Source organism: Crocuta crocuta, unplaced genomic scaffold (genome assembly GCF_008692635.1).
Source record: "Crocuta crocuta isolate KB4526 unplaced genomic scaffold, BGI_CrCroc_1.0 scaffold352, whole genome shotgun sequence".
Taxonomy (NCBI): Eukaryota; Metazoa; Chordata; class Mammalia; order Carnivora; family Hyaenidae; genus Crocuta; species Crocuta crocuta.
The window spans coordinates 1,853,130-1,865,229 of NW_027532169.1; the positions used below are offsets into that span (position 1 = coordinate 1,853,130).

General features: G+C 44.7%; 2 protein-coding genes across 7 annotated transcripts in view; one reads left to right on the forward strand and one right to left on the reverse strand.

Annotated features, from left to right (window-relative positions):
- The window catches only part of MBTD1 (mbt domain containing 1), a 66,908-nt gene extending 63,219 nt beyond the window's left edge, over window positions 1–3,689 (forward strand). For all 6 annotated transcript variants that reach the window (XM_077776905.1, XM_077776906.1, XM_077776904.1 and 3 more), the window contains one exon: window positions 3,559–3,689. In XM_077776905.1, coding sequence (XP_077633031.1) covers window positions 3,559–3,677 — 119 coding nt within the window. In that variant the 3' untranslated portion in view covers window positions 3,678–3,689. The remainder of the gene's footprint in view (window positions 1–3,558) is intronic.
- A 5,535-nt stretch (window positions 3,690–9,224) lies between these two features.
- Window positions 9,225–12,100, reverse strand: LOC144242092 (nucleoside diphosphate kinase B; the record flags this gene model as incomplete). Its single annotated transcript, XM_077776854.1, has 4 exons — window positions 9,225–9,481; window positions 10,382–10,494; window positions 11,194–11,295; window positions 11,981–12,100. Coding segments are annotated over 4 exons (453 nt in total), but the record flags the coding sequence as incomplete, so codon positions are not given.

Consider the following 12,100-nt stretch of genomic DNA (forward strand, 5'->3'; position numbering starts at 1 on the left):
CCACAGCATCTCTGAAGTGACTTCCTTTTTCCACCAGTGTCTGTAGTGTCTTCCAAGCTGGGGTCACATCGTGGGGGACTTGGTGTGATTTCACTTCTGTGAAACTGTGTGGTACTACATTGCTATCTGAACTACCTGAAAGCTACGGTTTGATTAGCTACTCAGCATTTATTACTTCTGGACTTCTCGCTAGGAAAATATGATTTCCATTAGTTCATCTGAAATGTTAGTGATGAGAGTCAGCAAAGTGACTTCCTTTTAGAAACGGAGCTAAGAAAATGTACTTGCATAGGAAGTGCCGCATTGAGCCACAGGATCTATTTTATTTCATCCATCACTCATTGAGAATAAGGCCTGGAAAGGAGAAATGATTAGTGTGAAGATACCAGACCGGCGTTATTTTAGGTTCCATGAAACCCTTCAGACTGCATTAAAGCATAAAGCATTCCACATCTGAGTGAGCGTTTCACCTTTCTCTTGAGTTACTTTTTTTTAAGCACATTGTTTCCATATTTTAACATGAGTGGAAGCATAATCCAGAAATTCGTTGTTTATAGTAAATGCAAATAGTTTCAGGATGTGCTTTAGAATCTCAGCTTCCCTTTGCCACATTTCAGAAACAAACATCTTGTTTGAATGGAACATTTGGTCTGAAGCACAGGAGCTCTTTTCTCATCCATTGAGTCATGTGATCATCCTAGAACAAGATCCTGTTGTAGCCAACCTTTTATTGTGGGTACTGCACCTTTAATGAAACGTGGGATTTTTTTTCTTTTCCATGTGTTTATCTTCATGGTATTGTTAAAAGGTCCTTAACAGTAAATGTGTATTGGTTAGATATGAAGATTAACTGTTATATTGATAACTCTCCATAAAAGCATTGTTAATTATATTAAGTAAAAGACCTACACAGTCTTGTGACTTTGATTTTTCCGAACAGTTTGATTGGTGTTTGTTTTGCTGTTGTTATAGGCTTAGCGTATTCGCTTTTCTGTCTTTGGGCTATTAAATTTTTTAACACCATTACTAAAACAAATACCAAAGTAAAAAGAAGTAAATTGACCTCTCTCAAAGATGATTCTTTAAATTATTCAGATATCAAATACCACTTTTTTTTTTTAGATTTTATTTGTAAGTAATGTCTACACCCAGTGTGTGGGACTCGAACTTATAACCCCCAGATCAGGAGTCACATGCCGTACCAACCGAGCCAGCCAGGCACCCCAAAGACCACTATTTTTGAAACTAATCTTTTCTAACTAAGATCAGGATGGAAAGTCTTTGTCTGTGACTGCACTATTTGACTTTAAAAGTGTAACCACTTTAATGTCATTCCACATGGTGACACTGCCTAGTTAGTGATTCAGGAGAGCTTGGTTGGCTTACTATTAACTATTCTTTGAGTCCTAATTCTTCTCATAAATTGACTTTTTTTCTGTATAAGCTGTTCCCAGTTTACGTTCCATATATGTGCACACCATCATGTTCCGATTGTAATGAAAAGATCTCTAATGGAAGAAACAAAAACTTGCACCTTTGGTTTGAAGCCAGTGCCTGCAGGGAGCAGACAGGTTACCTCAGGGAGGAGCACAGCCAGCACGAGAGGGAGTCACATTGCTCAAATGTGTTTGTGGCAGGCACCGCGGCCCAGGGAGGCTCGGGCTGCCTGTCAGTTCCCCCGGCCACAGCCCCTGGAGAATGCTGGCCGTCTGTGGCCAAGTGTCCCTGCTTTCCTGGGCCTTAACGGGAAGTCTCTTGTTTGAAAATACTCGGTCAAATTTAAAAGAGCCATGGGACGAGGGAGTGGGAAGGACACAGTTTGTGACCTCTGATTGAACACATCTGTGTGCGGAAGAAATTGGAGCAGAAAGTGAGCGCTGCTCACCGTGGGTTGACCCCAGTCAGTGTTAGCATGCAGGACCACCCTTCTTCCCATCGTTGGGAACTTGAGCAGCCCAGTTTGGGTTAAACAATAATTTTTTCAGAAACCTGAACACATTTCTGGGAGGTTGGTGGTTACTAAGACTAGTTTTTAGCACCTAGCTGAGACCATTTTTATTTAAAAAGTAGGAAAGTAGTTTTTTGAAGGGGAGTTCTGTAGGAAGTAACGGTAGGCCCTGAACCTCCAGGAAAGGATTCAGAGCAATCTGAAGTTACTGGATCATTGTTTTGAGGGACAGTAACTTAAGAGGGGTTTTTTTTTTTTAAAAGAGGAAAATTTCAGTATTAAACCGTCTAAGGTTTTTGCCCAAGACCATTGCTGGGCCCAGCAAAGAAAAAAATGTCCTTTTTCTTCATCTTTGGCCATGCATTAGAAAGAGCCTTTCTGTCCCTAAGAATTCTGCCTAGCATGACTTCCGTGGCTGTCAAGAAATCTAAACCCCACTGGGGGCGCCTGGGTGGCTCAGTTGGTTAAGCGTCCGACTTCGGCTCAGGTCATGATCTCACAGTTCGTGGGTTTGAGCCCCACGCCGGGCTCTGTGCTGACAGCTCAGAGCCTGGAGCCTGCTTTGGACTCTGTGTCTCCCTCTCACTCTGACCCTCCCCTGTTCACGCTGTCTCTCTCTTTCAGAAATAAATAAAACATTAAAAAAAAAAATCTAAACCCCACTGAAAATACTAGAAATTGGAAAACAGTTGTCCACAGAAATAAAGACTCACCGGAACCTGACCGGTTTAGGAATTGAGGACTGCCTAGATCATTGGTTTGTTTTCAGTAAAAAGGAAGTCCTCAGGGGCACCTGGCTGGCCCAGTCGGTAAAGCGTGCAACTCAGTCTCAGGGTCATGTTTTCAAGTCCCACGTTAGGTGTGGAGCCTACTTTAAAAAAAAGAAAGTCTTCAGGTTCTCCGCTAAGGACTCAGGCAGTACTGCTGTTAGGTGATGCCTTTGGCGTTGTTAGCCATTGTGCAACAGTGATTTTCACATTGCTGGTGTGAGTAAAGTTTTATTTTACCTTAATCAATATCAGAGTTACTATTTTTATAAATATGTAAATTATGTATATACATAATACATGTCTATGATAGATAATACAATATATTATTTATAATACTATTTTACTATTATCAAGTTTATATCTTTTTTCTACAGGGAGTCTTCGTAATGAAGTACTCCTTGGAGATGATAAGATTATATTGAAATCATATTTATTGCATTGGGACTTATTTTAAATATTGGAGTTAAGAACTGTGTAAGAACTATGTCATTGTTGTTTAGACATTGACATAAAAGTGAATACTTACTTAATAAGAAAAACTGGAATTATTCTCGTCAAATCAGTGATCACGATTACCTTGACCACTTCATTGGAAGAGGTCCATTGTGCAATGTCTAGATTACGATATTGTTCCTTTCTGGAACCCTCCTTAACTGCCAATAGATTTTGAGAATTAAGGTGAATTAAGTGTTCATACTTGTGGGGGTTAATTTTAAGAGTTTATGGAAGACATGAAGAAGTCTTATTAACTGTAACGCTGGTGGAACCTGAAGACTGAAAGCAATCTGAATATTCCAGAAAGGCTTAATCACATCCCCTGCATTTCTCTCTCTCATGCAGTGACTACATTGCAGCTGAAGGAGGAGTTGATAGATGGAGAGGATTATAATTTCCTCCAAGGAGCGTCCGATCAGGAGAGCAATGGCTCTGCCAGCTTCTACATCAAACAGGAGCCCTGAGGCGGCTCAGGACCCGGGGGCTGGGGGGAGGGGNNNNCTATTCCACTGGGACGTTTTGCTAAACACAGAAAATTTCAGTTCCAGATTTTTCAGGTGGGTGGGGAAACTATTTTAGTCGTGGGGGGAAATTTTTCAATTTATAAAGATGGACAATTTTTGTGTTGTATTTGAAGCTTTTGGAAGAATTTTGTAATATTTTCCAAGTTTGGATTTATGTGCATTGTTAACAACTGAAATTCTAACTTTTTGGTAAGATTAAAGTTTAGGTAGCAGGATTGAAGGAAATGATTTAAAAGAAGGATATAGTTGTAAATGCAAATGAACTGTCATTACAAATGAACCTTTTTGGTACCTGTTGGGAGATTTTGGGATTTTAGAAGTTAGGCCAGTCACATCTCCAGCTTCCTTTGCTGCAGAAATATGCAACTGAACCCCCCCTCTCATGGAGGGTTCATCACCACATAGGATCATGGAAGGGGTAATTAATTCTGCTTGTTGGCATTTTATTGCAGCCCATTTTAAATGTTTGTACAGAAATGTTTTTCATCCTGTGAAAATTTATTTGGAGTTCTATATGAAACTGGAAGAACTCTGGATACTTTTATATGTTCTCTTTTAATTAAGAAAAAAAATTAAAATTATCCTAACACTAAAGTGTTAAACTGGAATGGTTAAGAAGATACACAGGATCTCAGTCTACATGTTGAGGGGTTGTTTTCCTTACCGCAGATGCCCCACAAGAGGGGTTCCGGTCAGGCCGGTCAGGCCTCTACCGTTTCCCTCCCTCCGTTAGACGATACTTGGTGTGACCACACCCCAAAACAGACGTTCTTCTGTATTACCAGTAGAATCAAATTCAGAGTTGTTTAAAGCCAAAAATCTGTTTAGATTTCAAAATCATTCCAGCTCTGCTTTTAACTATCCTGGATTTGTTAGAAAACTAATTTGAAAGAGAATTTAATTTTCTTAAAATTCCATATATATAAATATAAATATATATATATATAGTATGAATTGTCTTTTAATTGTATTCAAAATTTTAACAGTAATAACTGATTTGGACCATTTCACACATTCCCTATTTTAAAATTCACATGGCTTCCTTTAAAACAAGGATACAAGGGTAAATTGGTGAAAGGTTTGCTCTCCGCATTTTTCTGACTTTCTGAGTTGTGACTGAATGAGAGAGCTCTAGCGTTTACCAGTGAGGTTCATAAACTAAACTTCTCAGGAATTAATGCATCTGTTCTAGAAGTGCTTCTGGGTCTTAGCCTGGCCTCTTCAGAGTGGTAACATTGGCCGTCTCCTCTGGAATATAGGTAGGGCTAATTAGAAATTAATCAAAATGATTAACCTCTAAAGTCCTTCAGCCTATGGAATGCTTTAAAAAAAAAAGAAAAAAGGTAATGGAAAGCCCCAGGAGACCATTTTAGGTAAGGTTTTTGTTTGAATTTTAAAATGCATAGAACATTAAAAACCAGCAATTTATTTTCTAAAATATTGCTCTACTTTTGGGAATAAATAGCATTGGTAATACGCACAGGTTTACCTCATTCTATGCAAGAGGGGTTAATAACATAAGGTTTTGTAGTTGCTACTGGAAGTAAAATTTGTTACTTTATAGTGTAAGAATGTATGGAATCGCATGTCAACATTTCTTAATACTGACTCTTTAGGGGCATAAATGCAGATCATATCAACGCCAAGTTGATTCTCACGTGTCAAATATATGTGAATTCAGCTGTTAAAATTACTGGATATTTATCTTAAACAACCTTGCTGAGAGGGACCTACTGTAAATGTGACATCCTCACACTTCCCAAATCTTTAACTTAAAGAATCTTCCCATAAACTTAAAGCCTGGAAGGCTTCCAGAGCAGGGCTTACCCACGATCTTCATTCTCAGGCTCTGGTTCCGTGACACGTGACGGGCACAGGAGGCAGCTGCGGGACGCGCTCTTGCCAGTACCTGGGGCCCTGGGGCTCTGCAGGGACCTGAGGAGCCCAGGAGGGATTTGATTTGGAGCCTGGTAATTAGTGGCGAACAATGCTCATCTGTAGCCAGGTCTCGTAAGCTTCCAACTTTAGAGCAAAACCAGGCTCTGAGTGCTTTCGAATTTCCCGTGTGTTCACGAAGTGTTTCCTGTCCTGACCCGTGACCAACAGTTAAAGGTCGGCAAGGACTCCTGCGGTCTAAACACAGTCGGAAGCCGCCCTCATCCTTCAGGCTCTCGCTCCTGCTGCGGATGAGCAGGAAGCGACCTTGCAGAGGAGATGGGTGTCTTAGCCATAACTCCAGTCGTTACAGCCCAATGGCCCCATTCTCTTTTACGGTTCAAAATGTACTGCTGACCTTGCATTTGCTTTCATTTTTTTCCTGTTAGGATTATTTGGGGGATTTTTGGTAGTTTAAACTCTTTAACCTTTTCCTTGCTGTGTATGAGGAAAGCTAAAGCTGTTATCAACTTCTACGGATACTAACACGGGTTTTCAGTGTTTGTTTGTTTTTATTATATTAATTTTGCGTGATGTGAATACCCTCTCCCATCAATATTTGTATTATGGTGCTATATATTTGGTAATGATCCTTTACTATTGGGAAGGGATTTTAAAAATACTGTGATTAAACTGGGTTGCTTCCTTTGATTTTCATATTTTAAATAAAGCCACAGTCATTTATACAAAAGAAAAGCATCTGTCCCTGGGCAAATCTTTTGAGGACAGAGGTCAAAGTAAACTGCATAAGGTTTTTACATCATTTCTGTATGTATTTGATATATAGATCAATATCTGTACAAATTTAATCTTTTATTTTCTTGGTAACTTGTGATCATTGAGAAAGTGTTTGAGACTTTCTCAGGAAGTGTATATAATGGCGTGAAAAATTCCTTCAGAGAAACTTATGTTCCTTTCATTTTTACCAAACTGCAAATTTTCAGCATGGATGTGAAAAGCATTAAAATTATAACTTTGTGTACAAGATGAAAATAATTCACTAAATTTGCCCTTTTTTACACAAAATAAAATGTTAAACTTGAGTTGTATCTGAGCAGTTCTTTAATACCCTTTAGTCTTTGAAGGGTTTCCTTTTTTATTCAAAGTACTGAGTGCCTTCTGTGAGCAATCACCGGTCTCTGAGTCAGGGTGGTCCTCCCTCCCAGCCCTGTGCCTGAGGGGGAAAGCAAGCAAGCCCGTGAGTGAGGAAGAATCTACTGGTAGCTGACAAGGGAGGAGCAGAATGTGGATGGATATGTGGGCATGGCCACATTTGAGCCAGGATTTCACAGAAAGGTAAATGGCAAAACCATAGCTCGGGCAAAGTGGAGTGTGACCGCCAGTGGGAGGTCCCATCACTTTAGATCGTGCGTGCTGGGGAGCTTTTTTTTTTTTTCTTAACTCCCTGAGCCTCAACAGCAATCCGAATTCACAGGGTGTATATAAATTATCCCAGCTAGCTCTTGTTGTTTACAGGAAGAGGGAATGCAGGACAGCCTCCTTTACCAACAGCCTCACTCTTTGGTAAGTTACTCAACTTTTACTAAAAAGGCTGTTTGTAGAGAATTTTATGGATGTAAGATAATGGATTCTGGGGTTAATTTCATCACGCTTTGGAAATCTAGAACACATTCCAAGAAAAACGAAAATAGAACCAATTTCTGCCCTGCTTTCTACCTTAAATGGCTTGAATAGTTGCCTAGTCCACTGGAATTCCCAGCTTGGCTCTCATTTACAGTCCCATGAGCTTTGACATGTATATATAGAAGCCTCTGGGGAAACTAGTTTTCTGGTGTGCTTTATGCCCAGCATATACTTTAAGGGTAACAAGTGTTTCCCAGAAATAAGTAACTTGTTAGCCCTGTGGTGTTTGTCCAGCCTTGTGAGATCAGGGAGAACAGTAAAGGGCTTCCTCTTAGACTGCTGCTGAGGCTGGCGTAGCCCTTCTTGGCCTGTTCTAATTCTAAGCCTCACAAGCAGGCCAAAATGGGGTTTGCCTATTGACAAAAAGCAAATAACTATGTAAAAAGTAATGCATTCTAGGGACGCCTGGGTGGCTCGGTTAAGAGTCCGACTTCAGCTCAGGTCATGATCTCGCAGTTTGTGGGTTCAAGCCCCGCGTCGGGCTCTATGCTGACAGCTCAGAGCCTGGAACCTGCTTCGGATTCTGTGTCTCCCTCTCTCTCTGACCCTCCCCTGCTCATGCTCTGTCTCTCTGTTTCTTAATAATAAATGTTTAAAAAGTATTTTTTAATGCTTGTTAACTGTTGAAACATTTTTTGCACGAAACTGTCAATACCGTTTTATCATGATCTTGCAGTCTAGCAATATGCATTAAAAAACGTAATACTGGGGTGCCTGGGTGGCTCAGTCCGTTAGGCGTCCAGCGTCAGCTCAGGTCGTGATCTCAGTTTACAAGTTCAAGCCCCGCATCAGGCTCTGTGCTGATGGCTCAGAGCCAGAAAACTGCTTCAGATTCTGTCTCCCTCTCTCTTTGCCTCTCCCCTGCTCATGCTCTCTCCCAAAAATAATTAAAAAAAATTTTTTTTAAAGTAATACTGAGTCTTTTATCTGCAAGTAGTCTATAAAATTTTCACCAGTTGCCTGACAGAAAACACCTGTTTACCAACCCACATATTTCTATAACCTCCAATTTTTAATTTTTTTAACGTTTATTCATTTTTGAGATAGACTGCGAGTGGGGGAGGGGCAGAGGAGGAGGGAGACACAGAATCTGAAGCAGGCTCCAGGCTCTGAGCTGTCAGCACAGCGCCCGACACGGGGATCGAACCCACAAGCAGGGAGATCATGACCTGAGCGGAAGTCGGACGCTCAACTGACTAAGCCACCCAGGCGCCCTCCACTTTTTAAGCCAGACTCCAGGTGACAGTGATCATTTATACTGACGGGTGCTATTTGGCATTATCTCACAACCAGGCCATTCCAGCGAAATTAACCTAAAAAGCAGGCAGTAAGAATGTCCTAACTGGTGGCTCGGAGCCCTGCAAACAGGCAGGATAAATATGCCACCTGAGCGAAGGGTAAGAGGTGCGGCAGGGCTGCAGGAAGCATGTGTACCTGCTAGGGGCCAGGCGCTAGCGGAACTGCCTTACATACGTTCCTCCTCTGACACCTGCATTGCAGGGACTGTCCTCCCCTTACAGGGGTCTTTAGACTTCCATTTCCTCCTACATAATGCGCCATTTTCAGTCAGCAAGGATGTGACTCTGGACTCGACTAGTCTGCGTTTCACGCTTTTCGAGTTTCAACAAATCCTGTGTACAGAAATACGCATTCCTGCATCCTCTGAGGCAGTTGGGATATTTCTTTTCATTATTTCCCGTTTAGTTTCCGTATTCACACAACCAGTGCCACACCCATCCTCGCCGGCCGCCTCCTCTCCCTCCTAGAGCCCACAAGTGCGCCCAGATGCTGAGGGTCAGCTCGTCCTTCCAGAGCAAGTGGGATCATTTAGTTCTGGATGATGCTACGAAAGCCAAGGGACCAACTCCCTTCTTCCGGTTTGGCCCCGAGTAAGCACAGGAGGCGGCACCAGTTTCCAAGGGCTTTATTAGTAAGGACGTTTTAGAAAAGAACCATAGATTCTATGACTTCCAAGTCAGTGGAATGAAGAGCGGGGTCTGGGGACGCATCACGGGGCGCTAAAGGGGACCGGCGCTCTGTCCGCCTTTTATTCGTAGATCCAGTCAAAAGCGCAAGGCTTGTAGTCAACCAGTTCTTCAGGCTTAAACCACAGGCTGATTTCTTTCTCTGCACTTTTTACGGAGTCGCTGCCATGAATGATGTTCCTGAGACAGAGAACAGTTACTGGCTACCGCATTTTAGGACACTTGCTAAAGACCTTTTCCACCAAACTGCTACCTGAGGCCGGAAGCCGCCCCCAAGGCCATCTCCTCTCCAAAGTAACTATAAAATTGTAAAAGTATTGGACCAAAAGCATCCCGTGGGTCAGCTGTTAGGCTCCCGCTTCCAAAAGGAGTGTTCTGTACCCCAAGACTGCTGTGCCACAAAACACTCCTTCTCGCCCTTTGAAAAACAGGTATAACCAGACGAGATGTGACACGTTCATTATCGAGGGCCGTTTCTGTTGCATTTTCTTACAACACTGGTTTGCAAAGCTCAACCTCTACGCCACTGGGATCTTAAAACTCTCATACGGCTTTTGCCCAGATTTTATACAGTGAGGGAACCAAAGGGTTAAATGACACACAGCACTGTACAGGGCAGAGGCTGTCCCCACACTCTGCTTTCTGCTGTGTCCCCCTGAACTACCACGCAGCTCCCTTCCAGAGGTCTTAGTTAAACTCTGAAGTAGCCCCGGGGGAAGTAACGCTTTAAGAGCGCTTTCATCCAGTGGTCATTCCCACCTAATTTTTAAAGTTCAAATCTTTCTAAAATTGGGATATGCCACAAGTGGTTTGTACCCCCCCCTTTTTTTTTTTTTAATTTCTGAGAGAGAGACAGCGTGAGCAGGGGAGGGTCAGAGAGAGAGGGAGACACAGAATCCAAAGTAGGCTCCAGGCTCTGAGCTGTTAGCACAGAGCCTGATGCGGGGCTCGAACCTACGAGCCGTGAGATCATGACCTGAGTCAAAGTCGGACGCTTAACTGACTGAGCCACCCAGGCGCCCTCCTCCCCCCTTTTAAAGTGGAGTTGAGGGAAAGTCATCGGCGCCCCTCGGGACTCACCTGCCAACCTGAATGCAGAAGTCCCCACGGATGGTGCCTGGCTTAGAATCTGCTGGGTTGGTCTCCCCAAGCATCATTCTCCCCGTCTTTACCACATTCAGTCCCTCCCAGACCTGGACAGGAGGGACAAAGAACTGCATCAGATCTGCCCTTTGGGACCCTGCGGAACAAACAGCCCTGCCTGATGGCACTGTGCCACGGCTACCAGCCGGGCCCAGCAGACAGCAGGGGGCCGGTGCAAGGTGCTCTGCGCTCCAGCCCCGGGCGCGTGACAAGGAGACCAGAAACCGCCTACCCAACAGGGAGGAAGCTCAGCAGGACTGAAAGCCCTTCCGCAGCCACAAACGCGGACAAGAGACGGTGATGGAAGGGTAGAGAAAAGCGACCAGACTGCAACAGCATCGGACTGTTAGTGCAGGACCCGGTGAAGGTCTGCATCAAAGCAGAAGGTGCATTCCAGGGAGGAGCAGGCAAAAAGAGCCATGAGCACAGGAAGCAGGTCTGCTTTCTCAACCACTTCAGCGCTTCCTCACTGTACCCTCTGTTCTCTTCCTTCCCAACTGGAGACAAATGCCACAGGAGCAAACCCACTGCTCCACGTGTAGCCCCGGGTTACAGAGAACGCTGTCCCCTTGCTTTTGCCTCCCAAGCCCCTAGCGGCTCTGTTGACGGACTCCAGCAGGCTCCGTTTGTAAAACAAGGAATTTGGAGTCGCTGGGGCAGATGGCTTAAAAGAAGACACACAGGGCACTGTGCAAGCCCAGTTCTGTATCAGTCCCCCGCGCCCCGGTCGCTCCCCCACAAGCACTTGCCATGGCCACGACCGGCCCGGAATTCATGTACTTCACCAGCCCCGGGAAGAACGGGCGGTCCTTCAGGTCAATGTAGTGCTGCTTCAGGTGTTCCTCCGAGGCCTGGCGTTGAACAGAAGGTTGTCTCAGGAAGTAAACTGGAGAGGGTCAGGCATGGCTCCATCCCGCCCCCAGAAGCTCCCAGTCACAGGGCAGCTTTTCCCAACGTCCAGTTACATATACTAACCCGCATGCGTATGTAAATGTGCGTATATAAAATAATAATAATCCTACGCAAACCCCGACACCCTTTGGGCAGAAAGACTGTTCCGATCATGAAGACACCATCATAATGTCCACGGCGTTGGGGATGTTACAACCCTAAGGAGCAGGTGATTTGAAAATCTACAGGTAGAGGGTTAAGCGCTGGCTGCCGTTGAAGGAAATACACCAGAGAGAGGTCCGCTCCCGGTGTCCTTGTAAACTTTCCAGATGTTAACTGAGAACGTTCTCCTCTTCCCAGATGGGCTTGGTTAACATTTCAACACTTCTCCCTTAAAGTCCCGATCTGTGCCCCCACCAGTAGCTTGGAAGTGACCCGCACTGCCCTGAGCCGGACTGCCGCGAGAGGGCCCCCCCCCCTCCCCGGCCAGGCACGAGCAGTCCCCGCGGGCCAGGGCCAGGGCCAGGGCGGGCGTCACGTCACCTCCGCCTAACCTTGCGGAGGGCGCCGGGGCTGCGGGCCTCGGGGCTGGGCTCGGGCGGCGGGGAGCGGAAGCCGGAGCACCGGGATGGCGCGTCCCGTTACCTGCATGAGCTTCATGGCCACGAGGCGGAACCCCTTCTGCTCGAAGCGCTTGATGATCTCGCCCACCAGGCCGCGCTGCACGCCGTCCGGCTTCACCGCGATGAACGTGCGCTCCTGGTG